The 27,278-nt window shown below is 65.1% G+C and overlaps 1 protein-coding gene across 6 annotated transcripts in view; it reads left to right on the top strand.

The window, feature by feature from the left end:
* Positions 1-27,278, top strand: part of MEGF6 (multiple EGF like domains 6) — a 41,153-nt gene that overhangs the window by 2,584 nt on the left and 11,291 nt on the right. For all 6 annotated transcript variants that reach the window (XM_067717774.1, XM_067717776.1, XM_067717794.1 and 3 more), the window contains exons 2-18: positions 4,599-4,721; positions 13,549-13,674; positions 14,733-14,855; positions 16,182-16,304; positions 16,654-16,791; positions 17,931-18,050; positions 18,374-18,496; positions 19,007-19,171; positions 19,533-19,664; positions 20,402-20,530; positions 22,155-22,283; positions 22,892-23,026; positions 23,103-23,237; positions 25,377-25,502; positions 26,168-26,299; positions 26,426-26,554; positions 26,682-26,813. In XM_067717774.1, the coding sequence (XP_067573875.1) occupies positions 4,599-4,721; positions 13,549-13,674; positions 14,733-14,855; positions 16,182-16,304; positions 16,654-16,791; positions 17,931-18,050; positions 18,374-18,496; positions 19,007-19,171; positions 19,533-19,664; positions 20,402-20,530; positions 22,155-22,283; positions 22,892-23,026; positions 23,103-23,237; positions 25,377-25,502; positions 26,168-26,299; positions 26,426-26,554; positions 26,682-26,813 (2,220 nt within the window). The remainder of the gene's footprint in view (positions 1-4,598; positions 4,722-13,548; positions 13,675-14,732; positions 14,856-16,181; positions 16,305-16,653; positions 16,792-17,930; positions 18,051-18,373; positions 18,497-19,006; positions 19,172-19,532; positions 19,665-20,401; positions 20,531-22,154; positions 22,284-22,891; positions 23,027-23,102; positions 23,238-25,376; positions 25,503-26,167; positions 26,300-26,425; positions 26,555-26,681; positions 26,814-27,278) is intronic.

The following is a 27,278-nucleotide window of genomic DNA, read 5'->3' as shown; positions in this document are numbered from 1 at the left end:
GGCTGCTAAGATAGTCATTCACTCTGTGTTCATTTCCCATGGCTGCTGGGACACATTACCCCAACCTGGTGGCTTAAAATCACCCAGGTCTGGTACCTTACAGTTCTGGAGGTCAGAAGTCTGAGAAGGGTGAACGTGAAGGTGCTGGCAGAGCTGGTCCCTCCTGGAGGCTCCGGGGAGCATCTGTTCCCTGCCTCTTCCAGCTTCTAGAGGCGCCTGCATCCCTGGCTGTGGCCCCGCCCTCCATCTTCAAAGCCAGCAGTGCAGCATCTTTTTCTTTTTCGTGGCTGTAGATAATTTTATTTATTACCGAAGTATAGTTGATTTACGATGTTTCAGGTATACAGCAAAGTGATTCGATTATACATGTATATATATATTATTTTTCAGATTCTTTTCCATTATAGGTTATTACGAGATAGTGAATATAGTTCCCTGTGCTATTACAGTAGGTCCTTTTTGTTTACCTATTTTCTATATGGGAGCATGTATCTGCTAATCCCAAACTCCTAATTTATCCCCCCCCCCTTGCCCCTTTGGTAACCATAAGTTTGTTTTCTGTGTCTGTGAGTCTGTTTCTGTTTTGTAACAGAACATATAAGTTCTGTTACATAGAAGCGACATATAAGTGATATCATATGGTATTTGTCTTTCTCTGACTTACTTCTCTTAGTATGATAATCTCTAGGTCCATCCCTGTTGCTATAAATGGCATTATTTTATTTTTTTATGGCTGAGTAGTATTCCATTGCATTGGGCCCTCCTTCCTTCCTGTCTCTTATTTGTAAGGCCTGTGTGCTGACGTTGGACCCACCTGGATAATCTCCCATCTCACCTGCAAAGTCCCTTTTGTTGTGTAGGGTTCCAGGGATTAGCATGTGGGCCTCTTTGAGGGGCCATTATCCAGCTGCCCACACCCTCAAAGAGCTGAGCCTGTGCTCCTCGAGTCACAGCATGACCACAGTCACGGTCACAGGGTCAGCGGCTATGGGTCATCGGAGGTGGCTGAGAACAGCTCTGTTCTGCCACCACGTGGCCCGCCTTGGGAGTGGGGCCGGCAGGCTTTCGGTAACTCCGTCCTGCCTTGCTTTCTGAGTGTAAGTCATCTCTATGAAGGGGCCTCGATCTCAGAGCTGGAGGGACCCCAGCAGGAGTGCGTCTGCCCAAATGCCCTGCCCGCCCATGAGCAGGGAGGTGAAGGGGGAGGCCTCAAATCCTTCAGCCTTGAGCTGCCCTGCTGGGTCCAGATATTCAGATGGGCTGACAGCAAACCCTGGACAGGGGGAGCGCTGGCTGGGCCTCGTGGCCTCCCACCTTGCTGCTGGCCACGGTCCCTGTCACTGTCGGTGCACCTTTGGGGGAGGGGAGGGCTCCTGGGGCCGAGGGGCTGGCCCGTGTGATTTAGGCAGAGCCCGGGAGCACCTCTTGGGGCTAAATGTCCCGTCCTCGCAGCAGGAGGACGGTAAGAGCGTGGTCACGTGGGTGGGATGGTGGAGAGGGCCCCGCGGTCAGGGCTGTTGCTGGAAGGGCCCTAACGATGGCGGCCTGCCCCTGCCCAACCCCCACCTTCTTTCCCAGAGTGTCCATCAGTTTGGTGTCTTTGTGGCCCACAGGCTGCCGGGCTCCCCATGTGTCCTGCTCAAGGACACAGCCCCCGGGGCGGGCTCGCCCCCCGGCCAGGTGCCCGAGGGCTTCGGGGTGCAGTGCCTCTGCGGTCAGCTGCTCTCTGAGGCCAGTGTCTGGGGTGACCAGTGAGAGCCGGTTTGAAAGCCAGCATCCCCGCTGGTGTGCCTTCTCCGCGCCTGCCTCTGGGGCCACGTCTGGGAACGACGGCCCCTCTGTCCTCCTCTTGTGGCTTTACCTGCCTGCCCGGCGAGGCCACTCGAGACACACCGCGACTCAGTCCGTCCACCCGCCCCCTCGGACGGCACACGTGGCGCTTCTTCCCCCGAGCCTCGCTAAGCCCCTACTGTATGCCCAGCGCTGTGCTCCGTGCGGTCACTTTACTTTTCAAGGACCCTTGAAGGGGTCGCAGAGAGAGGGATCTGAGCTCAGAGGGGATGGGGTCTCCTTTCTGAGCCCCCTCGGATGGCCCGTCCTGCCGTGCCCAGCGGGTGTGGGTCTGCCTACTGTCTTCCACATCACCCAGCTGACTCTCCCGCAGGAGGGCCCTGGGTCCTGAGACCTCTCCCCATGCCCTGGGTCCCTTTGTTCCCCAAGACTCTTCGGGGCTCTGTTGAGGGCCGTTAACCCTTTGCCTTCAACCCTCCCCCTGCCAGTCATCCTGGTGTCGTTCCGAGGAAGCCCCCTCAGGTCACCGTGTTCCAAGGAGGGGTTCTCTTGGTCTCATCTCCTCTCTGAGGCAGCCTCGGGGCTTGGGGGGCACTCTGGGGGGTCTCCCCAGGGTGGTTTGGCTTGTGCGTGGAGCAGAGGCCCTGGTCTCCTGGGTTCGTCTTGGGTCATTCCTGGAGGGCCAGGCACGTGCTCAGGGTGTGGACTGGAGTCAGGATTTCTGTCCGTGGGAAGCACAGCTGGCAGGCAGGCTCTGGGGACACTCCAGGAGGAGCCTGGCCGCCATGCTGCCTTCGCTGCCCTTCAAAGGTGTGCTCGGATGGCTGGGGCTTTAGGACGGGAGCCTCGAAGGCGGGCAGTTTCGTGGGGACGGCAGGTGAGAGCTGGACAGTGGAGTTGCAGCAAATAGCGTGGACCCTCGGGACTATTAAGCAGAATTAGAGGAACCTCAGCTCCGCACAGCCCCTGGGAACAAGCCAGGTTTCCACACAGCTGCAGACCTGCCCCTGAAGTCACTAAACTTTCTCCCAGTGGAGCCAGGCAGAGTGGAATCTTCCACCCGCACTTTGAGCTGACTGTGGCCTCCTGCGAGCTCGGCCCGCAGTCGGGGCCTCTGCTGCCAGGGCAGAGGTGCCCCAGATGCTTGTCTCTTAGACGCTCGGGAGCGGAGCACGTCTGTGTGTCTGTCTCCCCTTTTCCTGGTCTGGGAAGCTGACTGCCCTGTTGGTGAGGCTGGCGTCTGAGGGGTGTGGACCGGCTGAGGACCAGGCGTGGGCTCATGTCCCCATGCCCAGGGCCGCTCGGTTCTGTGCTGCCCGAGCAGCGGCCTCTGCCCTCCGTCTCTCCGTGTCTCCCGGGCAGTTGGGTCCCTCCTGACGTCAGCCTCGCACACAGGTACCTGAGGCAGCCTGTTGCCTCCTGCCTTCCTGCCTGGCCTCCCCTGAGGTCCAGGGTGGTGGACGTGGGCCTGGAGGGAGGGCGGAGGGGGAGGGGCAGCCGGAAGGGTCTTGGCATCTCTGCGTTTCTGCCGGGGTGACCCAGGCCAGGCCATAGGGCCCGGTGCTTTGGGGTGCAGCCCCTGGGCCTCCACTCCTGGGAGGGTCTTTCTCACCCTCCAGCTTCCAGCTCAGCTAGTGGGGTGGTCCCGGGCCTTTGGGCCAGCCCTGTCTGCTTCCGGCCAGCGCTTTCCTATGGCCTGCGGCACGGTGCCGTCAGAAGGGGCAGGCGAGCACAGGCCCCTGCGCGGTGGTGGGTGGTTTCAGGTGTGAGGGGTCTTGGAAGGGGAGTGCCCGGGACCTCCACTCGGTCCTGCCCTGGGGATGTCCGCTGTGCTGGCCTCCTGAGTCGCTGGCGCAGGGACCCCAGGCTGGCCACCTGCACTGGTTTCCTGGAGCTGCCGAAACAGGCACCACAGACCAGGTGGCTGTGGCAACAGACATTTGTCTCTCATGCTCCGGAAGCTGGAAGTCAGAGGCCAAAGTGTCGGCGGGGCCGTGCTCCCTCGGAAACCCGGGGGAGGGTCCCTCCTGCCTCGTCCAGCTCCTGGGGGCTCCTGGCTTCCTAGGCTGTGGCCGCCTCCCTCCAATCTCTGTCTCCCTGTGTGTCTCCAGGACCCCTGTGTGTCCCCGAATGGGGGGGCCACCCTTCTCCAGTATGACCTTATCTCAGTCCTTAACTAATTACGTCTCAGAGACCCTGCTTGCAGATAAGGTCACACCCTGAGGCTGTGGATGGACATGAATTTGGGGGACACTGTTCAACACAGAGCATACCCCCCATCCTACCCTCACTCAGCCTCCCCCACCCCGAGGCCTGGGCAGGGGCATCTCCCGAGTTACCAGTTTCTTCTGGGCTTGTGGGCCCCCCGAGGAGCAGCTAGCCCTGCCCTGAGAGCATTTCTGGATTTGGAGTTTGGAAAAGAGCATGTGCTCTGGGTTCAGCCTTGAAAGGCGCTAGGATCTGCGCCCTCCCACCTGAGCTTGTCCCCCGAGATCTGGCCGACCCCCGCTGCTCCCCAGAGCCGGCCCCAGAGGTGGTGGCTCTTCCTCCCAGGGGCCGTCAGACGCTGGAGACAGGCCTGCCTCGTCTCCACTCCGCTCCGGCAGGCCGGTGAGGGGCTCGGCACTGTTGCAGGCAGCGTGGCCTGAGAAGGAGGGTCCCAGGTCTGGGCCCCAGCACCTGGGCGGGGGCAGTGTCCTGAGAGAGGGGGGCCAGGCTGGGCTCCCCGGGGCTAGTGCAGAGCTGGGGGGAGGGGGTGGCCTGGGTGGGTTCTGGCTGTTGACCCCCGGCCCCGTGTCCCCATGCAGACGTGGACGAGTGCCAGGTGCACAACGGCGGCTGCCAGCACAGGTGTGTGAACACGCCAGGCTCCTACCTCTGTGAGTGCAAGCCCGGCTTCCGGCTCCACGCGGACGGCAGGACCTGCCTGGGTAAGCACCCCTGCAGCCTCCTGGGCCCGGTGCCACCTCCCTGCCGGGGCTCCTGGCCTCAGCCATCCCCGGGCCCTTCTGGGGGTGCCCAGGTCTGGGAGGGGCCCGGGGCCCCTGCACTCCTGGGCTGAGAGGCCTGGTGGGGCCCCGTGGGGCCTGTCTGCTCAGAGCAGCCGCCGTTACAGTTGCCTCCGTCCTGCTGAGCGTGGGAGGCCGAGGGGCCCTTGCCACCCATCGTGGGCCCTGGCCAGCACCACTCACGCCAGGTTGCTGGGGCCCAGGCGGTGAAAGGGCGTGTCCTGGGCCCGGTGCTCTCCATGGAGGCTGGACCCTGGGACCCTGGGCCCTGCGACCTGGGCTGCACCCTCTCTGTAGCCACAGCTGAATCTGGCCACTTCCCCGGGGGCCTTCTGTGACGGGCGGGAGCCCCTGGGCCACCATCCTCTCCAGGGCCCTATGCAGCAGGAGCTGTGGTCATCCGTCGGCAGGGACACAGGTCCGGCCGTGCTGCCCCAGACTGGGGAGACTGGGCGCCTGCTGGGTGGGGGGGAGGCCCGGCCTGGGGCGGGGTCAGCACGGGGCTGCTCTTGGCCTGCAGAGCTGGACTTCCCAGGCCCAGGTCCCCCACCCCAATCTTGGGGAGCCTGGGGGTGGGGCTGAGGCTGGGGGGAAGGGGTAACCGAGAAGCGGGGTGTTAGCCCTCAGTCCCTCTGTGGGGCCTTTTTGCCGTGCAGGACGTGCTCGATGGGGCCCCTGCGGGCACGGGAGGCTCCAGGGAGAGAAGGGGAACACTGGCGCCCACTGGACGGAGGGTGGAGGGTGGAGGCCGGGCATCTGGCTGTGGGCCGTCCCCCGCCCCTCTCCTGGCGGCTCTGGACACAGGTCCCGTGGGCACAGGGCTCCCCCTCCCTGCCTGCCGCTCTGTCTGGGAGGCCGTGTGGGGACCGTCCTCTGGGGGCTGGGCCAGCGGCCACCCTCGCGGGCCAGCTCTCTCCCCGGCTACGGGGGGCTGCTCCTTCTTTCCACCCTGCAGGCCCCGAGCGGGCCCGGCGGGCTCTGAGCAGCACCCCTCCTGCAGGCCCTGCTGCTATGTGGCAGGGCGGCTCGCCAGCCCTGGGGGGCCCTCCCCGGCACAGGCACTCTCATATGTCTGGGCCGCCGCTCAGGGAGCGAGGCAGCTGCCTGTAAAGTTTCTCTGGGCTGGAAAGTGGAAACAGATGCAGGAATGTTGTGATGTTCTTCAGGACAGATACAGCAGGGTGCAGCCCCAGTTGCTGGTCCCCCAGGTCCCCAAGTGCCCTTCATTCTCCCTTCCTCTGGGGCAGGTTCTCCGTGGAGAAGGGTGTCCCTGGAGGCTGATCCAGGGTGGGCTGGGTGGTACCCACTGCCCCCTCCCCTGCTGGCTCCTTGGTGAGGGGCCTGGGCTGAGACACCTTCCTGTCTCCCTAGACCCCCCTAGTTCTCCCGAGGGTGGCCTTCACTGAGCTCCCAGAACGGGTACACAGCACGCACAGGGGAGGGTGCCCTTCAGGGCTTTGGGAGGGATTATGGTGGCCTCTAAGAGTGGCATTAAGCTGCTGGCTTCCAGAAGCCCAGGAGGGGTGCTCCCCAGCCTTGCCCCTGGCCCCCAACCCAGCCCACCCCTTCGCTGCGCTGGAGCCCCTCCCGGAGCCTTTCCTGGGCGCTGGAGCCCCTCCCAGAGCCTTTCCTGGGTGCTGGAGCCCCTCCCGGAGCCTTTCCTGGGCGCTGGAGCCCCTCCCGGAGCCTTTCCTGGGCGCTGGAGCCCCTCCCGGAGCCTTTCCTGGGCGCTGGAGCCCCTCCCGGAGCCTTTCCTGGGCGCTGGAGCCCCTCCCCGGAGCCTTTCCTGGGTGCTGGAGCCGCTCCCGGAGCCTTTCCTGGGCGCTGGAGCCGCTCCCGGAGCCTTTCCTGGGCGCTGGAGCCGCTCCCGGAGCCTTTCCTGGGCGCTGGAGCCGCTCCCGGAGCCTTTCCTGGGAGGCGCCTGCGCTCGGGGCCCCAGAAGTCGTGATTTGTGGTGCTTGCTTATTTTAAAGGGTCTTGTCAAGGTCTGATCCCAGGGCCCCCGGCGTGGCCTGCACAGCCTGTCAAGAGGCTGCTGGAACCTCACCGCACTCCCTGCCTGCCACCCCCAACTCTGCACACCCAGACCACTTGGTGTGCCCCAGGGCCCCGGGAGGTCTGCAGCTCTCTTGGGTGCTGGCGCCCACTTCCTGGTCGCTCCCACCAGAGGGCGCAGTTGAGAGCCACCTTGGGCACCAGCCTCTTACCTGCGTCCCCTGGCTGGAAGTGCTGGTGTTTGGCCTGGGTCTGTCACTCTCTTTCTTTGGACTGCAACTCCCAGCGGGAAATGTACACTGCATCCCCTGCACCCACGCACAGCCACGCACGCTTGTTGGTGAATTCCGCATATCTGGAATTCCTGGGAGCTGACATGTGCAGGGCGGTTCCCAGGTCTCTTGGGAATGGTGTGGGTTTGTCCGCTTGGGTCTGTTGGGGGCTGCCTTCCTTGTGGGGGGCCTGGGCTTTACTGAAAAGCTTCCAGAGCAGATAGGGGTCTCCTGGTGCCTTCTTCCCAGGCAGAGCAAGAAGCGTTTGCCCTAAGGGCGCCGGCCCTTCTCCCTAAATGTGCCCCTTTCGGATGCCGAGGGACCCACCCCGGCTGCAGTGCACCTGACCTACTGGTCTGGGGTGGGTAGGGCGGCCGAGCCCCTCAGATCCTGGATGAGGGGCTCCAGGTGGGGGCCCGTGGAGGGCACTGCATGGCCCCTGCCAGGCTGCTGGACTTCCTGCCTCTGGGAGGTGTGGCCTTCTCCACTTCTGCAGGACTCCCAGGGTGCAGGGCGTGGGGAGGAGCTGGTGGCCTTGTCCGTGGTTCACAGTGGCACCCTCTGAGCCCAGACTATCCTAGGGTCTCAGCAGACATTTATGGGAAGGTCAGTGTAGGAGCTGCGCCCCTCCCCAGCCCTCCCTTCCTCCACACAGGCCAGCTTGCAGGGCAGACTGCACAGCTGGAGCACAGCTGCTCGGGACCCCTCCCCGGGGCCTACTGGGATCCTCTGGACAAGGCAAGGGGTGCGGTGAGCTCTCTCGGGACTTTGCAGGCAGGCAGGGAACAGGCCCGGGCACCCCCGCCTTCAGAGCTTGGAGTGAGGATTATAGAGATGCTGGAGGGTAGGAGTAGAGAAGGTGCCCGCAGGGATGTTGACAGTCCTTCCTCGGTACAGGGTGGGAAGGTCCTCTGTGCTGGGAGCTCTCAGGCTGGTGCCACATCATGGGGCCCCAAGGATCTGGGAAGTCTTTAAAGGTGGTAGTGCTGGGGGGGGTGCTTGAAACAGATAAGGGGAGCCTTGAAACACTCTTCGAAGTTGCCTCAGAGGCAGGAAGAGGACAGGAAGTGCACAGTCTTCTTGCATCCCTCCCTTGCAAAAGATCTTCTGGAAATAAAACACAAAAAGGTTCCATTCTTTTTTTTTCTAAATTTTTTTTGTTGTTATTTTTGACTGCTTTGGGTCTTCGTTGCTGCGTGCGGGCCCTCTCCAGCTGTGGCGAGCGGGGACCACTCCTAGTTGCAGTGCTCAGGCTTCTCATTGTGGTGGCTTCTCTTGTGGAGCAAGGGCTCTAGGCGCCTGGGCCTCAGTAGTTGCGGCTTGTGGGCTCAGCAGTTGTGGCTCACGGGCTCTAGAGCGCAGGCTCAGTATTTGTGGCGCATGGGCCTAGTTGCTCCGCGGCATGTGGGATCTTCCCGGACCAGGGCTCGAACCCATGTCCCCAACACTGCACCAGCAGGGAAGTCCCCAAAGTTCAATTTGTAAAGTGAGAATTTGCAGGAAGGATTTTACCATCAGCCCCGAGGCCCCTGAGTGGCTCACATCCCACCCTGGCTGCCCTTGGCTAGCCTGGCCCCAAGAGAAAGAAGCAGAGGCAGCCAGGCATGCTGGGGCGCTCCATCGCCAGGGTGCCCTCCTGGGTTTGCCCACCCCCCCCCCACCAGGCTCTGAGGTGGGAAGGGCAGGGCCGAGTGAGGCCCAGGGCTGGGCCAGCCTGCTTCTCACCATGGCCCCTTTCCTTCCCCAAACTGTGGGAAATGGGGCTACCGAGAGCAGTGCTGGGCGGGTGTCTGGGAGTGACGTTTTGGCTTTTCTGCGCCATCTTGCAGGGCGCCCCAGGCAAACCCGCAGAGACCTGCTCCCGGTCCTTGAACACTTGGTGCCGGGAAACCCTCCTCGTCTGGCCCAGAGAGCCTCCGGCCCAGGGGTCCCTTCTGGACCCTGGCCTCGGACGTGGCTGCTTGCCCACATCCATCGTGGTGTCACTGGCTCAGTGATGCCCCGGGCTGGCCACCTGGGAGAGGTGGGCTCTCCACCCATCCCCTCCTCCCCTCGGCCTCTGGCCTGTTGGGCTTTTGGATGGACGCTGGGGGAAGGATTCTTCTGTCAGCACGCACCCCCTGGCGACCGGCTGCCCCTGCCCGAGTGCCCTGCCCCTGGAGTTAGGTGGGCCCCACTGGGTCCACAGCACGGGGAGGGTCTCCGCGCCCCTGCCTTCCTGTGAGGTTTTACCACAGGTGCGCCATGTGGCCTCGGGGCAGGCGCTCCCCCAGGCCCGGGTCTTCCCAGTGAGGGGCTGCACAGGGCCTTGCAGGCCGCTGTTCCCCGGCTCCTCGGAGGAGAGGCCGCCTGGGTCCCTGGAGGCTTTGCTGACAGCATGCGGCGTGGGTGCCAAAGCCGCAGGCAGCAGAGGGGCGGAGATCGCCAGGCTTGTCTGCAGAGCTCATCCCTGCAAACCACAGATGCAGTTCTGGGAATGTCTTCCAGTCACCTCCAGACCCGGAACAGGCTGCAGCTTCTAAAAGGGAGTGTGTCTCCCCTGCCCCCGAGGGGCCGCTGAGTCCGAATGGAGAGTGGGAAGGCCAGCCCTGCCTGAGGACCACCCTGGGAGGGCACGGCTGTGCCTGAGACCAGGCCCCCGGAAGTGCAGGTTGCCGGCGCCCATGGGTGATGGGAGGGTCACACCCCAACCTGGGGAAGCCAGGGGTAGCGGCCCAGACCCCAGCTGGATGCAGAGGCCCAGCGGGGAAGCGAGGGCAAAGTGGGGCAGTGGCAGACGGCCGGGCGGGGGCTGGGGGGTGTTTAGAGTCCGTGAGCTTGGCAGAACCAAGCGGAGAGCAAGATGGGAGCAGGGGCGGTTGGCGGGGGGCAGCCTGTGATGTTGGGACGGTGCCAGCCCCTGGCTCATGGGCAGGGCAGTGCATCCATGCTGCGGGTGAACCATGTCTCCGTGCAGCGCGGAGGCCCCAGCCCGAGGGTGGGCGCAGGGGGCAGGACGCGCAGGCAGAGTAGCAAACCGTGGGCTGCTGAGCGGGGCAGGAGTGGGCAGGGCCCAGGGGAGTTTCCCCTCCTGGCCAAGCCAGGGGGCCACCCGCTTCCTGTCCCACCGTCCTGGCCCTGTCGCCAGCAGAGGGCTTCCTAGAAGGAAGGGCTGCAGGTGGCTGCTGACCCCACATGGTGTGAGGCTCTTGGGACCTAGAAGCCAAGCCCGTCGAGGGCAGTAATTACAAAACCCTCGAAGCCGCTGGCTGGGGTTGGCGGCTGGAGCAGAGTGGGCTGGTGGGCTCGGCATGCTGCCGACATACTCGCCCTCACCCCACCGGCCTGCCAGGTACAGCCACTCAGCTGACCAGCTCGGGCAGGCCGGCGTGCCGGGCTCTGAGACCAGGGCCTTGCCAGCGAAGGCGCCTTGGAGATCAGCTCTCCAAGCCCCCCCTGCCGCTTCCTCCATGGCACTCATACGCACCTGTTGCTGGGCTCCAGCCCTGAATCCGTGCCCAGGTCCCGGGTGCTGCCACCTGCACCTCCAGGAGTGGAGAGCCGCTTGCACAGATGGAGCAGGCCCTCCACCCTGTAGGACAGTGGATTTCTAGAATGTCCAGTTTCCTGCTCAAGTAAAGGCCCCACTCCCCTTGAAGAGCTTGGTGCCTCAAGCTGGCTCCCAGCTAGACCAACTCCTGCTCATTGAAGTGGAAGGGAAGTTGAAGTGGAAGTTGAAGTGGAGTTGTAGCCCAGCTCTGTGAGAACCCATGAGTCCCCTGGCCTTGGCGTTTGCAAACTGGAAGTGAAGGTGCAATAGTCAGCTCAGGCTGCTGCGACAAGTACCACAGGCGGGGCGGCTTCTACAACAGCAGTTCGTTTTCTCACAGTTCTGGATCATGGTGCCAGCCAGTTCGGTTCCTGGTAAGAGCTGCCATCTCCTCCTATGGCCACGGAGACAGAGACAGAGACAGAGGGAGATCTTATGTCTCTTCTTATAAGGATACAAATGCTGTTTGATCAGGGCCCCACCCTGATGACTTCATTTAACCTTAATTACCCTACCCCCAAATACAGCCACATCGGTGGTTGAATTTTAGGAGTACGCATACGAATTTTAGGGGGACACAAACATTAATTCCCTTCGGGGCTACGGAAACCCCTTGTCTGCCATTTTCTGATGGGCTGTCAGCTTTGCTTCAGGTCTGAGCCTGGTTCTGATTTGCGGGACCACCCAGGCATGGGTCAGTGCTATGTGGGTTCCATGGCCAGGTCTCACAGTGACCCGAGGGGCCTGGAAGCTTCACCCCCAGCTTTGGGCACTGGTCACGCAGAGGCTGGCTGTCTCCTGAGCTGCACAGCCCAACGCCCGAGAAAAACTGCCTTGTTCAGCTTCCTGGCACTCCAGGGCACAGGATGCTCAAGGTGATGGCATGGGGCTTGGCTTCCTCGTGTGCACAGCTTGGGAGCATCCGGAACATTGGGACTTGTGCAGCAGAGCAGTGAGAGACAGGCTTGGGAGGGTGCGAGGCTGCATGGGGAGCCGGACCCCTCCGTAGCCCCCACCCGCCTGGGATTTCTCCCCCGGTGGGCTCCTGTGGGCCCGGAGTTGGGTTGCCCTGGGTCCGTCTTGGGGGCTCTGCCGTCTGGAAGGGCTGCTTTCCAGCCGTGCCACAGCTCTGTAGGTCGTCCTTGCTGCTGTGGTGTCTGCCCAGCCGGCTGCCCTGCCCCGGGCTCCGAGCCCGTCTCTCCGTGTGCCTGCCCGGCGCTGCCAGGAAGGGCTTCTGATTCCTATTATGAGCTCTGAGCAGGGATGCAGTTGGTGTGAACACGAAAGGGGCCCCAGGAATGGGCCGGCTCAGGCCACGCTCGGAAGCCTGTCTCCGGAGTTGATGGCGGTGCCTTAAGCAGAGCTGTCTCAGGAGAGGCAGGCGGGGCCTCGAGGGTCAGCAGAGTCGGGGGTGGGTGGCTGGACAGGGGGCCCAGAGGCTGAGCGGATGTTAGACGTGGCCGCCCTGTTTGCCTCCGTTCCACCTGGGACTCGTGTCTCTGCTGCGCCTCCCCGACACGTGGCAGCCACACGACACTGCCACCCTGGCTATCCTCCGCACCCCAGCAGGGCTGGCTCGGCCCCGGAAGGGGACCCGGGCACGGGCTCCTCACACACTCGCCCCATGTGGGAACCGGCAGGATCGTGAGTGCTGTGTCTTGACTTTGGGGGAACATACTTGCTTTGAAGGAAGCTCTGCTTTTGGCGGACAGCGTGGGCCTGGGCTGCTCCGAGCCCTGAGGCTGCTCACGTGCTCCGCGTATCGTCCGGCTGCTCCCGGACCCACTGGCGTCGGTGGTGCGGGGCGTGCCACTCCTGGCCCCCAAAACCCATGACAATAAATGGTCTCTCCAAACTCGGGCCCTGAGGCCAGTGGCGCCCTGCAGTCTGTGATGACAGCACAGGTGGCATCTGGGGGTGAAGCCCTGCCCCCTGGCGGTCGCAGTGTGTTAGTGCCAGGCCTCAGGTTTGCTCTGGTCCAGGCCCGCTGGGCAGTGGCCTGCGCCTCCCCAGGGCACAGATAGTAACACATTCTCAAAGCTTTGCTGCAGAGCACGGGGCCTGTCTCTCCCTGACCACGAGGTCACTACCAGTGACTTGAAGGAGGCACGAGAGTCCAGGTGCCCTCTCTGGGTGCCCAGCCTCTCTGAGTGGGCCCCACCCCCCGCCAGGCACAGCCCCAGCTCATCCACTCAGTACCTGGGCACCCACTCGGCCAGACTGACCTGCAAGAGCCTTGCCCTGTGTGGGCCTGAGCATGAACACCTGGACCCCTGGCATCCTGGGAGCGGGATGCAGGTCCCTGGCTCTGTGGCCTTACCAAGTGCTGTCCCCACAGCTGCTGGGAGGAGCGGGGACTGTGTGAGGTCAGGTGGGGGTGAGGCCTGGCCTGGGGTGGGCAGGAGCTGCACTGGTCCGTTAGGAGCTGGGGGCCAGGCCCGCAGGTCATGGTGGCCATCCACGGAGGCCCACGCCTGCCCCTCTGGCCTGGCCTGATAACCTAGATAGTGGAATGTCGGGGTCTTCGCCAGCCCTTGCTGGCCTGCCACCTCCTCCAGGGAGCCTCCCAGCCTGCTCGGACTCTGAGCCCTGGACGCCTTGGCTCTTAGGGGACCCCGGTGTTTTGCATTCTGTGCTGGGTGGGGCTGGGCTTCCATCGGGGTGGGCGGCCTGCTCTGTGATGCCTCCCTACACCCAGTCCTGGGGCAGGCTGGGCCAGAGGGTCCAGATTCGGACCACGGCCCTGCGTATCCTGTGTGTGGGCCGAGAAGCAAAGCCAGGCCCACGAACTGGACAGGAACAGTGTCGCCCTCTCAAAGCCCCTGCTTCTGGGATGTGGACAGAAAGGAGGAGGGGCTTGGAAGGGCCCGGAGTCTTCCTGCAGGAGGTGCTCTGTGGCTGCCCGGGGCCAGGCCGTCGTCCTGGGCTGACCTGGCTCCTCTCGGGTCCCCAGCCATCAACTCCTGCGCCGTGGGCAATGGCGGCTGCCAACACAACTGTGTTCAGCTCACGGTGACCCAGCACCGCTGCCAGTGCCGGCCCGAGTTCCAGCTCCAGGAGGATGGCAAGCGCTGCATCCGTGAGTGCCACCGGCGGCGGGAAGGGGAGGGCCAGGGCTGGGACTCCCACTGGGACCCCCGTTCTGCACGCACCCACAGACCTGCCCGGGAACCCCACAGCCTGAGCCCCTCCCTGCCTTGCTGCTGCTGCTGGAGGGGGGCCTCAGGGACAGCAGGGGCCCCCTCGGCTGCCGAGAGGCTGTGAGGCATCGTCCAGCCCCTGCGGGCACCAGGGAGGAAGCCTGTCAGGCTGGCTCTGGGGTCACACATCTTCGGGGGGCAGGAAGCTCAGGACGGGGATACGGGGGTGAAAAGGAAGGGCATCCTGCATGTCCCCCGGTTCTGAGGCCCACCTTGGGCTTGGCATGGGCACGTGGGACCCCAGCCCTGGCCCTTGGGCGGAGGGGGCTGCCCAGGCCCTGTCTGACACCTTGCCCTGGGGTCGCAGGACTACCTGTCATGGAAGGGGGTGCTCTTCTGATGGAAAAGGTGGAGCAGGTCTGGGAGACCCCTGAGAAGTGGAAATGGGGACTGGGGCAGGGCAGGTGCTGAGGGAGTAGCTCTGACCCTGCCCAGCCTCTTGGCTCCTGGGTCAGGAGTGTGGGTCTGAGGGGCCGAAGCCGGCAGTGACGGCAGAGCGGCACTGGGCCACCCCTGAGAAGTGGAAATGGGGACTGGGGCAGGGCAGGTGCTGAGGGAGTAGCTCTGACCCTGCCCAGCCTCTTGGCTCCTGGGTCAGGAGTGTGGGTCTGAGGGGCCGAAGCCGGCAGTGACGGCAGAGCGGCACTGGGCCCGGGGCTGGGGGTTCCGACAGGAGAGGAGGCGCTGGGGGAGCCGGCCGTGAGCCCGCGGCCTGACCAGCGCTGGCCTGGCCGCTGCCCTGCTGTCTTCTCTGCAGTTGTTTGGGGATGCCCGGGGCTAATCTTACCCCGAGTCCACTGCCCAGCCCGTCAGGCCAGAGCAGGAGGGTTGAGAGCTCCAGGTGGGGGCCTCACGAGAGGCCCCGGAGAAGGTACCCCGAACTGCCAGAGCCCCCATCTCTTGCCTTTGCCTCCATGCCTCCTGGCGGCGACCGTAGGGAGGAACCCGTGTACGGATCAGAACGGCGGCTGCATGCACACGTGCCGGGCGCTCCGGGGCCTTGCCCGCTGCGAGTGCCACGCCGGATACCGGCTGGCGGCGGACCGCAAGGCCTGCGAAGGTAAGACGCCCTCCCTGCCCTCGGGCTGGTCCAAGTCAGCTGTGCGGGGCTCGCCTCCTCGCATCCCCTGCACCGGCCTGTGGGTGTGGGGCGGCCCCTGTTGTCACCCTTGGCTGACCTGGAATGACGCAGGTTTATCTCCGGGGCTGGGGGGCAGGGTGGGGGTGGAGGGTAGAGAGCAGGGGCAGGAACCCAAGGAGCTGCTCCCAGCGAGAGTCTCATGTCGGCAGGAAGGCAGATCTCAGGTTGCCTTGTTATTTTTATATGTTTCTCGTGTTACCTAAGTAGGACCTGCTTGTTAGGGAGACAGGAAAGGGTGAGGGAGGAGAGAGGAGGAAGCGTCACCGTGACCCGGGTGGCGGCCCCGTGTCGGCGTCCAGGTGTCTCTACGGCTTGTTGTTAGTGGGCACGTTTAGCGTCACCCCGGAGCCCGGTCGGACGCAGCTCTCTAGAACGCGCTCCCACCTCCTGGCTGCATGGGTGTCTGCTATGCGGTGTTTGTTAGTTTCCCAGTCGTGGGACTCAGGTGTCCCTGCTCCTCCCTTTGCAGGCGGCTCTGGACGAGCAGCCTTGGGGAGGGGTCTGTGCGCATCCCCCGTAACTCTGAAGCGATACGGTGTGTCCAGGGCAGGCAGCAGTCATTTTCCCAGGCATCCTGCCGGATGGCCATCAGAGAGACGGGGCCCGCAGGTGTGGAAGCTTGTGGTTCCGTGTCACCACGAGGAAAGCGTTTTAGGCATCGTTGCCGATGTGACGGGCACGTCCTGGCACTCTGGAGGTGTGGAGGTGGCTTCAGAGGGTGCAGTGGGAGCCGGGCCTGAGGGTCAGCTTCGTCCCATGGACTCTTAGGGGTGGGACCAAAGAAGTTGTCGGGGACACTGGGATTTGTGTCCTGAGGCCAGTGCCACGTGGCTGCGGGGAAGAAGCTGGTAGCATCTCCCTCGATGTCAGCGTGCGCTTTCTCCGGATGGCCCCCCAGAGGCTGGTGGTAAAAGGCTCCTCCTGTGCCCGGCCCTGGATGGGGGGAGGCTTGGCGAGGGCGGGACATGCACACCTCAGAGACCGCGGGCTCAGAGAGGTAGAGCCCCTCACCTGATGCTGCTGGTGGGGCCTGAGCCCAGACTTCCAGCCACGCCTTCCTCGCCCTGGGAGGGAGCTCGGCTCCACACCTGGAGTGTGATGGCGAAAACACAAGTGCTCAGAGGGAAGGCGGGAGAGGGCCCTGGGGCCCTGGGCCCTGACCCCTCTGCGGAGACCACCCCTGGGGGCCGAGTCTCTCAGGCCAGTGGCCCAGAGCCCCCCACCCCGCCCATGTCTCCCACCCAGATGTGGATGAATGTGCCACAGGCCTGGCCCAGTGTGCCCACGGCTGCCTCAACACTCATGGGTCCTTTAAGTGTGTATGCAACGCAGGCTACGAGCTGGGAGCTGATGGCCGGCAGTGCTACCGTGAGTGGGCAGTGGGCAATAACACCATGGGGCGTGGAGGGGCCTGCGGGGCAACACAGCTCCCCAGTCCCAGCCCACCACGGCTGCCAGCTCGCTTTAGCCGAGGGGCAGAGATTCCTTGTCAATCAAGGGCAGTGCTGGGCTTGGGGGCTGCATGTGGGCCCCGGGAGGGTGGGAGGAGGACGGGAGACCCCAGGAGGACAGAGGGTTCCAGAGCCCGCCTGGCCCAGGAGCTCTGTGCTGCCTGTTTCCCAGCAGGGTGGCAGCGGCTGGGGCCGGGAGGGCCGTGCCGGCTCGGGGTGTCACCCCAGGCCCTGTCCCACGTCCCTGGTGACGGGTGTCGCCGCAGGGATCGAGATGGAGATAGTGAACAGCTGCGAGGCGGACAACGGCGGCTGCTCCCACAGCTGCAGCCACAGCAGCACAGGGCCCGTGTGCACCTGCCCCCGCGGCTACGAGCTGGACGAGGACCAGAGGACGTGCATTGGTGCGCGCCGCCTCCCTCCCGGGCGCCCCACCCCCAAGCCAGGGACTTGCTGCTGCCCTGGGTCTGCACCTGGCCTTGATGCCATGACGAGGACGTGCCCTCCCATCACCCCCTGTCCTGCCCCGGGTGGAGGCGGGAGGAGTACGAGGGGGCCTAGTGAGAGGCAGCATCGCGACCCACCCTGCCAAGCGCCCACCACACCTCCACCTCTGCTCAGCCACCTGGTCAAATGCCCACGTGCCGGGAGTAGCACCCGAAACACTGTGGTGTGCGAGCACGCCCTCTGCACGGGGAGACCCTGCTTCCGGGATGACTCCCCACTACCCTCCAGCCCCCGGTCTGCCCCCACAGCAGGCGGGACGGCCCTGGGGCCGTGACCTGTGTCTTGCGTGTGTCTGTGTGTGCAGGACCAGGACATGTGTGCATGTGTGATTGCGAGTACATGCAACTCACATGTAGGTGTGTGCGCGGTTGTGTGCATGGGGTTGCATGAAGGTGTGTGTGGGAGCCTGCAGGTGTGCATGGATTGTGTGCAGGTGAGCGTGTGGTGTGTGCATGTGGTTGTGTGCATGTGTGCGTGTGGTGTGTGCAGGTGTGCCTGTGGTGTGTTCATGTGTGCGTGTGGTTGTGTGTAGCTGTGCGTGTGCAGCTGTGCGTGTGGTGTGTGCAGGTGAGCATGTGGTGTGTGCAGCTGTGCGTGTGGTGTGTGCAGGTGTGCGTGTGGTGTGTGCAGGTGTGCATGGGTTGTGTGCAGGTGAGCATGTGGTGTGTGCAGCTGTGCGTGTGGTATGTGCAGCTGTGCGTGTGGTTGTGTGCAGCTGTGCATGTGGTTGTGTGCAGGTGCCTGTGGTTGTGTGCAGGTGTGTGTGTGGTATGTGCAGCTGTGCGTGTGGTTGTGTGCAGGTGTGCATGTGGTTGTGTGCAGGTGTGCATGTGGTGTGTGCAGCTGTGCGTGTGGTTGTGTGCAGCTGTGCGTGTGGTGTGTGCAGCTGTGCGTGTGGTTGTGTGCAGGTGTGCGTGTGGTGTGTGCAGGTGTGCATGTGGTTGTGTGCAGGTATGCACACACTGGTGTTCTGTGGAAGGATGCACACGCGGGCGGGCACCTGGGTGCCAGCCAGGCTGTGGTGTGTGCCCTGCAGATGTCGATGACTGTGCCGATTCCCCGTGCTGCCAGCAGGTTTGCACCAATAGCCCTGGCGGCTACGAGTGCAGCTGCTATGCCGGCTACCAGCTTGGCGCCGATGGCTGCGGCTGTGAGGGTGAGCGGTAGGCAGCTGTGTTGGCTGGGGAGTGGGTGCTGGTTGGGCCCCTGCCATCGGCAGGGCTTTGGGGACCTGCCCACTCCGTCCCCCGCCTGAGATCACTGTCTTTTTCTCGGGCTGGGCCTGCACCCCTGGCTGCTCCCAGCCTGGCCTCCCTCAGGCAGTGCACCCTGTCCCTCTGACCCTGGGCACAGGAGGATGGCTGTGGCCTGGGTATCACCCAGCAGGCACTTGTGCAGCGGGCAGGGCTGGGGCAGGAGGGGCCCCCGAGACCCCGACCCCCGGAGGATAGGTGCCAGCTGCCCTGGGTGTGCCCGCAGACGTGGACGAGTGCGCCTCCGGCCGTGGCGGCTGTGAGCACCGCTGCACGAACCTGGCCGGCTCCTTTCAGTGCTCCTGCGAGGATGGCTACCTGCTGGGCGAGGACCGCCGGGGCTGCAGCCGTGAGTCTCTGCTGGCCACCATGGGGACCCCACCCTCCTGGCTGGACGGACCCCACTTCTGTCCTGCCTCTCGCCGTGGGACAGGCCGGGGGCAGCAGAGCTGGGGGGAGGGGCCGGACAGACAGGCGCCCCCAGGCAGGGTGTTACTCAGGGGCCCTGGAGTCGGCTCCTGCCCTGCCCAGGTGAGAGGACGGACGCGGTTCCTGGGACCGAGGGCAGCGTCCAGAGGGCCAGAGAGCTGCTCCTGTCCCCACACCCGCTCCGTGCTCAGGGTCCCTAGGGCCAGCGTGGGAGCCAGGACAGCCGGGGTAGACGTGGCATGGGTCAGGGCCTCAGAGCCCGGAGCCTCCTCTGTCCTGAGAAGTAGGGTCAGGAGTGGCTGGGGTGAGGAGGGGCCCTGGGGTGGGGCTCAGGCCTGGAGCTGCCTCTAGGCACTGAGGGGCAGGGAGTCCAAGCCCGGGGAGGCCGGGGGGGGCGGCAGGGGCTCAGGGCCCTCTGTGCTCCGCCCAGCCCTGGAGATGCCCGAGGTGGGCCTGGACGGCCACCTGCCCCTGGTGCAGCCCCTCCCGCACATAGCGGTGCTCCAGGACGAGCTGCCCCACCTCTTCCAAGATGACCACGTCGGGGCCGAGAAGGAGGCGGCGCGGGGCGAACACACACTGCAAGAGAAGTTTGGTGAGAGGTCGCCCGTCCCCAGGGCTTCTCTACCAGCGCCCCCTCCGCCCGGCTGCTGCCCACCCTGCGGTCTTGGGTGTGAGGAAGGGCTCCCGTGAGGGCCTCGTTGGACCAAGGCGCAGAGAGGCCAAGCTGCTTGGTCAGTTTGCCCAGCGCGCCTGGGGCTGAGCCTGGGATGGGGCCACTAGCTCTCTGCTTAGAGCCCTTCCCGGCCCCCCATCTGGGTCCCACGTCTCCGCTCGCCCACGTGGGGCCTTCACAGCCTGAGGACGTCCCTTGTGCCCCTTCTCCGGCCTGGTGCTGGGCGGGGTCCAGCGCCAGGGGCCAGGCTCTGAGGCCCCTCTCCCGCTGTGTCCCCCAGTCTGCCTGGATGATTCCTTTGGCCCAGATTGCAGCTTGACCTGCGCTGACTGCAGGAACGGGGGGACCTGCCTCCCCAGCCTGCGTGGCTGTGACTGCCCCGACGGCTGGACCGGGCTCATCTGCAATGAAGGTGAGGCTGCTGTGAGGGCAGGGAGTGGGCGGGGCCCCTGAGCCCCAGGACCTGCGCAGCACACACAGTTTACGCCTCCCTGCCGGCCCTGGGCAGGGGCTCCACAGGTCCATCCGTTCACTCGTTCACTCGTTCATTCAGGGTCTCTTGGCTTCCTGCTCCTTGCCAGGCCCTGTTCTGGGCGCTGGGAGACCCCAGGGGCTAGCAGGGCCTGCTGTCTGCCCCTCACAGATGTCACGGTGGACGGGGGTCCGGCGACAAGCCAACAACTAAGACATAAAGAGCAGCGAGCGGGTGGGCCAGTCATGCCCGAGTCCCAGAGGGGAGAGGTCGCCTCCCCGGGCCACGCACCAAGTTGGTCGCTGAAGCACATTTGAAAGCTGCTTTCGCAGGCTCTGTCCAGAGCCTGTCCACGCCCTTCCAGCGACCCCAGTAGTCTCAAGGGCCGTAGTGACCGTCTCTGAGGGTCTGCCAGTGACCCACTCTGAAAGTGCTGGTTGAGAAGGTGGACGTGTCGGAGTTCAGAGGGAGAGGATGGGGTGATTGATTAGAGATGTCTGCCGTGCCCGTGGGCAGGGGCAGGGAGCACGAGTGCCATCGGGTGCTACTCTGGGAAGTTGCTTTTGAACTGGGTGGCTCGACCCCCAGGAGGGTGTCTCAGTGTCTCTGGAGGGGCTTCTGGACCCCGAGTCCTCCTGCGGGCCAGTGACCCTTGTGCTTCTCTGTGTCCCCTGCAGCTTGTCCCCCAGACACCTTCGGGAAGAACTGCAGCTTCTCCTGCAGCTGTCAGAACGGCGGGACCTGCGACCCTGTGACGGGGGCCTGCCGCTGCCCTCCGGGTGTCAGTGGAGCCCGCTGTGAGGACGGTGGGTGCGGCCCCTCCTGTGCCTCCAGGGTTGTCCTCTGGGTGGAGGGGAGGGGTGGGCACTACCTCTCAGCTCCTAGTCTCCTTTCTTCTGGGGGAAGGATGAGACCCTTTAGTGGAAGAGGCATTGAATTTTCTACATCTGATGATTCTCCTGGGGTCTGACTATAGCAGGTGGTGAGGACTTGTTGGAAGAATAGCACTCTTGTAACAGGGTCCCCGGGGAGGTAGTGAGCTCCCTGTTCCTGGAAGCATTCAGGGAGAGCTATATGATGGCTGGGTGGGATTTGCAGAAGGGAGCACGCCCGGGCTGCGGCTGCACGGGACGACATTACCATCCTTTTTAACTTGGGAGTTGCAACATTTCTGGAGGAACTAGAGTCCACATGAGTTTCCCAGGTGCTTGATAACTTCATCTTAAAGTCTTCAGAACTTTAAGTTTCTGCTTCTTTTGCTGGCGGATGTCGCTAACATATCAAGGACTTCCTGCCTTAGCAGCGGATGGCAGCAATCGGTGGACCCGTCCCCTGCCCGTGGGAACTCTGCGGGGCAGGTTTCTAAGCCCCGGGGCGGCCAGGCAGGGCTTTCCACCCCCTCCCTCTGGTCACCTTCTCGGCTTGGTTAGCGTCCCTGCCCATCTTCCCCTGCGATCTGCCATCCCTCTTCTGCCGAGGCTGAGAGCCCACTGCCTGTTGGGCGCTGTATGCGTGATGGGCCCTGACGGACCCAAGGGGCTGCCGGCAGATAAAGCGTCTGCATTTTAGAGCTTCTGAGCTCCTGCTCATGACGTGGTGTGGCTTCCTGGAGACCAGGTCTCAGTTGGGGTCCTGTGGGTAAAGTGTGCCCGTGCAGGTGAGCTTGAGGGCGTTCGTCCCAATTCTCGGTCCCCGCACTAGTCTCCTAGACTCCAGGTGCCCCGGGCTCGTGGCTGCTTCCCCCCAGTCTGTGCCTCTGGCCTCCTCTTCTCGTCTCCGGCCTCCCTCTCCTTTCTCTTCTAAGGACACTTGTTGGGTTGGGCCTGCTCCGACAGTGCAGGATGGCCCCACCTGGTGATCCTGGTGGGTAGGATGTGGACGTACCTTGGGGTCACCATCCAGCTCCCTGAGGCCCTTCAGTAGGCAAGACGGGGGCAGGACAGAGCTGGAGGGGAGCGTTTTGGGAAGGAATGCCAGAGCCCTGTCCTGGTCCTGGGCCCCCTGAGCTTGGGCCCATGTCCTTCCCTCTGTGAGGCCCAGAGGTTCAGGCTAGGTGACCACCGAGGGACAGACGTCAGGACGCTGCAGGTGCCGGTCAGACGAGGAGGGTGGGCTTTCTTTGAGCGTCTCCCATGTGTGTGCTGGGGACGTGCTTGGCATCCCACTCTGGCCGCCATCCAGGCCACAGACCCTAGGGGCACGGGCCAGCCAGGGCAGATGGCCGCATCCACGGGGTGCACTTCGTGGCTGCCCTGCCCTCGTGATGCCCTCGCCAGCCCCCGGGACCCTCCCTGTCTGGGGTGCAGGGTCCTCGGGCTGCTGGGGGCCCAGGTCTCTCCTGACTCCTGTGCTGGTCCTGGGGCCCCTTGGAGCATCTCCTCGGGCGGGGCCATGTCCGGGTGGGCAGTCAAGAGGCTCCGCTTCCCCCAGGCTGCCCCAGAGGCTTCTACGGCAAGCACTGCGCTAAGAAGTGTCACTGTGCCAACCGGGGCCGCTGCCACCGCCTCTACGGGGCCTGCCTCTGCGACCCGGGGCTCTACGGCCGCTTCTGCCACCTGGGTGAGTCCCACTGCCCGCTGGCCGCCCGTGGCCGGGGGGCGGGGCCACAGCACGGGCCGGGTGCTTCCTGCCCGTGGTCCAGCTTGTGTTGGACTGTCACTGTTCACAGATGAGGATGCGGGGGCTCAGCAAGTGCCCCGGCTGGGGTGTGGGGTCTGTGGGCTCAAAGCCACGTCCTCTGGACTGCACTGGCCGCCAGGGTGCCTGTCCGGGTGGGCGGTGCCGGCCCCAGCCAGGCTGGTGGGCGGGCTGAGCGTGGGCAGGGGCAGGCCTCCCTCGGAAGCTCCAGGACATTCCTGGCAGCAAGTCCTGAGCCCCCGTGGGCTCACCCCTCTCTGCGTCCATAGACACCGGGGATGGGAGAGGCGGTGGGATGCTGGCTAAAAGCAAGCAGACTTCATCCTAGCAGCTCTTTGTAGAAGGATTGTATGAGGGAGGCAGTGAGGACCCGCGCGTTTCCTGGCTGGGAAGCGCCTCTCTGAGACCCTGTTTCTCATCTGTGGAATGGACACAAACCAGCGGCTCTGCGTGGGGTCCCGGAGACCCTGGGCTGGGGAGGGTGGGTGCTCGCAGGGGGCAGGCCCCTCACGGTTGGTTCTGGGGTGCAGCCTGCCCTCCGTGGGCCTTCGGGCCGGGCTGCTCGGAGGAGTGCCAGTGTGAGCAGCGGAACACGCGCGCGTGTGACAGGAGAGACGGCAGCTGCGCCTGCAAGGCGGGCTTCGGGGGCGAGCGGTGCCAGGACGGTGAGTGCAGAGCTGCGGAGGGAGGGCCTCAGGGCCGGCGGAAACCTGCAGACCCCTCTTCCCTCTTCCCCTGCAGAGTGCCAGCCGGGCTTCTTTGGGCCAGGCTGCTGGCAGGCGTGCACCTGCCCCCCGGGCGTGGCCTGTGACCCCGTCAGCGGCCAGTGTGGGAAGCAGTGTCCTGCCGGCTACCAGGGGGAGGACTGCAGCCAAGGTGAGCAACCAGCCCTGGTGTGCGGGTGGGGTGCAGGTCATCTGGCCCGTGCTGGGCTCCGGGCACCAGAAGTGCTGGTCCTGGTGGCACCTTGACCTGCCATGTCCCCACCCTGGTCACGCGGCGGTGACTCAGCCACAGGTCTGCCTGTCTCTGTGCACCCGAGAGGGCGGGAACTCGTGTGTGTGTGTGTGTGTGTGTGTGTGTGTGTGTGTGTGTGTGTGTGTGTGCATGCACGTGCAGGGAGGCCTGGAGAAGGGCCAGTGCCTCTCCAAGATTGCCCCCTCCCTCCCTCACCTGCCCACTCACTCTGTCACAGGACACACTAAGTGAGATTTGTGCTGGAAGCTGGGCCAGGGGCTCCTTCCTGGTGGGTCTGAGCCAGCAGGACAGAGGCTGCTCCCAAGGGTGTTGGCTCGGAGCGAAGTCTGGGCCGGAGGTGCCGGCGTGGGGCGCGGGTGGTGACCAAAGGCCCTCCACGTGGACGCCCGGGCCGGGGGGCGGCATGAGTGGGCACCACGCACGGGCAAGCCTGGAGGCTGGGGGCCCCTCGTTTACATGGGGGAGCCCTGGCTTTGAGCAGTGGGGCTGCCGTGGCCGCCGACGGGGTGCAGGGAGGGTGGGACCTCCCTTGGCACGCTGTCCTCACCCATCAGCGGGCGGGCAGGTGGGGGCCGAGGGGGCCTGCGGTGTGACTGGTGTGACCCCAACCGGGGCAGCGGCTCGAGTCCCCCGCAGCCAGAGCTGCCCGCCCAGCTGCCCCTAAGTGGCCTGGGGGCCACCGCGCAGCCCCAGCCAGGGGTCAGTCTCCCCCTGCACTCCCGCACGCGGCAGGCCTGCCTGCACCTGGGGGCCACCGCGCAGCCCCAGCCAGGCTCAGTCTCCCCCTGCACTCCCGCACGGCAGGCCTGCCTGCACCTGCCCTCTGGCGGCCCGTGTGCTGGGGACACGGAAGGCCTTCACCCCAGCCCTTCCCTGCTGGTTTTCTTCGTCTTCCTTTTCCTTTTTTCTTTATAAAGCCTCCAGGGCCCCAAGGATGAGCCACAGGAAATGCCACACATATTTTTACAGCAGTAACGGGCTCCCCGCTGCTGTTAGGTCTGGAAAGTATTAACCCCCAAACACGCGTCTGCCCCCAGTCAGTGGAGCGGGGGCTCCCCTAGGTGGCGGGACAGCTCCATCCGGCCCCGCCGGGCCTCCCTGCCCGCCCCGGTCCGCACTGCGTGGGTGCCTGGGTGAGTGCCCTGCGCTGCACCTGCGGTCCAGTGGGCGGGCCTGTGCCCGCACGCCATGGGCCCTCACGGCAACAGTTCACCAGGGTGTGTTCTTTGTCCGGAGCCCATCTCGGGGCCCAGGGAGACCCCAGGCCTGGCGCCCGCCCACCCCCTGACACCTCACGCCCCTCAGGCAGGGAGCGTCCTCAGTTCTCAGCCCCGCTGGGTGTTTGGGTGCGGGGTGGGCTCTGATTCTTTGGTGTGGAGGGTGCCTCCGCCCGCCCTCTCCAGGTCCGTGCTGGCCTTCCTGAGCTGGGAGCTTTCCCTCCAGCAGCACTGGGGCAGCCACACGGTGCTGGGGCTGGCAGGGCCCTCCCTCCACCGCGTTGCCTCCCCAGCCAGGGCAGGTGTGAGGTCTGGCGTGGCGCCCTGCAAGGCCACCAGAGTGGCCACTGCAGCCCTCACGGGTGGGGCGAGGCTCCGCGGCCCCTGCATTCTTTCCCGAAGCCCTGCTGTGGGCCCGGAGCTGCCTGGCCGCTCATTCCTGAACACGGGGGTGACCAGCAGGGGGTCCCCAGGGTGCACCAAAGTGAGAGGAAGGCAGAGGCAGCCCTGCGCCCGCTCTCCAGGGTCCTGGCTGCCCGCCCCCCGAGCCCTGCTGGCCTGTGGTCTCCAGGCCGCCCCTCACCACCACTCCCCAAGGAGGGTCAGCCCAAGCAGGCCCCTCCTCGTCCTGCTCCATGTCCCCCGTCTCCTGCCCGCTCCCGTGACCGCCCTCGTCACCCAGGGGACCGCAGCTGTGTCCAGCAACGCTGCTGGGGCAGGGGGCAGGTGCCGGGGCCGGTGCCCGGGGCGGGGCGGGGCCGCAAGGGGAGGACGGCAGCTCCTCGTGGTGGTGGCTGAGGCCCCCCGCCCTCCCCCGCAGAGTGCCCGGCCGGGACGTTCGGCAGGAACTGCTCAGGCTCCTGCTCCTGCGAGGGCGCCCCCTGCGACCTGGTCACGGGGCGGTGCCTGTGCCCTCCTGGGAGGACCGGGGCTGACTGTGGGGCAGGTGAGTGGCAGCCTTGTCCCGGGCTCTGCTAACCGCCCTGGGCTGCATGACTCCTGGCCGTGTTTGGGGAGCCCAGCCTGGATCCCATTTTGGGACCCCGGCCCCAGGCCGTGTTTGGGGACCCCAGCCCCGGGCTGTGTTTGGGGAGCCCAGCCTGGATCCTATTTGGGGACCCCAACTCTGGGCTGTGTTTGGGGACCCCAGCACTGAGCTGTGTTTGGGGAGCCCTGGCCTCAGCCCTGGAGCCCTGCAGACCCCAGGCCAGTCCACAGCAACTGCGAGAGCTCACACCAACCAGCCTTGGGTCTGGACGTGGGCACCTGTGGGCGCCCTGTGGCCATGCCCACAGAGGGTGCACACGCTAGGAACTGTCAGCCGTGGAGACAGGTTGACCAGCGGCCCCCAGCCCTCCCCGGGCCTGTGGCTTGTCCTCTAGACACCTGTTCACTCTGGGTGCCCCTCTTTTGCCTGTTGAGCCATTCTAGGGCAGGTGCTCCCTTTCTGGGGATGGACGCCCTGTAGCCTGCCACCCATGAGGAGGCTGGGGGTTCCCGTGACCTGTCCCTCTCCCTCCTCCGGGACAGCTCAGGTGGGAACAGAAATTCCTGCTCCCCGATGGGCCCAGCAAGGCCCCAGGGGAGACTGACTGGCTGTGGTGGGGCTAGATTGTCCTGAGGGTCGCTGGGGGCTCGGCTGCCAGGAGATCTGTCCAGCGTGCGAGCACGGTGCCTCCTGTGAGCCTGAGACCGGAGCCTGCCTGTGCCGCCCCGGCTTCACGGGCAGCCGCTGCCAGGACAGTGAGTGCCCGCCGCCCCGACCTCGGCCCCGCCTGTGATCCCCGTGTCCCACCCCTGTGTCCCGTACCCATGTCCCCCTGCCCCCGTGTCCATGTCCCCAGTGTGCTCACCCTGCCCTCCCTGCAGCTTGCCCAGCAGGGTGGTTTGGGCCCAGCTGCCAGATGCGATGCTCCTGCGTCAACGACGGGCTCTGCCACCCGGTGACTGGCCACTGCAGCTGCGCCCCAGGGTGGACCGGCCTCAGCTGCCAGAGAGGTAGGCGGCCTGGTGTGCAAGCGTCCCTGCCCTGCCCTGGGGAAGCCTCCGCCCAGGCCCCGGGGAGGGCCCTGGACCCCATCGTGGCTGTGGTCACCTGCACAGGGTGACCCGGCCCCTGTTGCAGCCTGTGACAGCGGCCACTGGGGCCCCAACTGCAGCCACACCTGCAACTGCAGCGCAGGCCACGGGAGCTGCGACGCCATCAGCGGCCTGTGTCTGTGTGAGGCCGGCTATGTGGGCCTGTGGTGCGAGCAGCGTGAGTCCCGGCCCCGCCCGCACACGTGCACGTGCACACCCGCACGCGCACACGCACGCACACGCACGCACACGCACATGCATACGCGCGTGTGCACGTGCCCAAGTGTCGGGGACCTAGTCCTGCCTTCCTGTTCCTGGACAAACAGGGAGTCTCCTTGCCTGAGCCCACCCCCATCCCTCCCCAGCCTGGGCCAGGCTCCACCCTCCCACCTGCCTGGGCCCAACAGAAGGCCCACCTGGCGCAGCAGGGAGAGGTGGGGCCGGTTGCGCCCCACAGGACACCTGGCACCTGGAGAAGGGGAGGAAGGTGTCTGCTAAGGAACGAGGGCCTTGCCCTGGCCGGGTTGGTGGGTCTGGGTGGGCCTGGGGCTCCCTCCTCCCCAGGGCTTGGGGCTCGGTTCCTGCCTGGGGGACGGGTGCAGAGGCCTTGGGTGTGGAGGGGCTCCTCCCGCCCCACAGTCCC

The sequence above is a fragment of the Pseudorca crassidens genome, chromosome 2 (genome assembly GCF_039906515.1).
Source record: "Pseudorca crassidens isolate mPseCra1 chromosome 2, mPseCra1.hap1, whole genome shotgun sequence".
Lineage (NCBI taxonomy): Eukaryota > Metazoa > Chordata > Mammalia > Artiodactyla > Delphinidae > Pseudorca > Pseudorca crassidens.
Note: the sequence above shows the minus strand (reverse complement) of the source record. Positions and strands in the feature narration are given on the sequence as shown.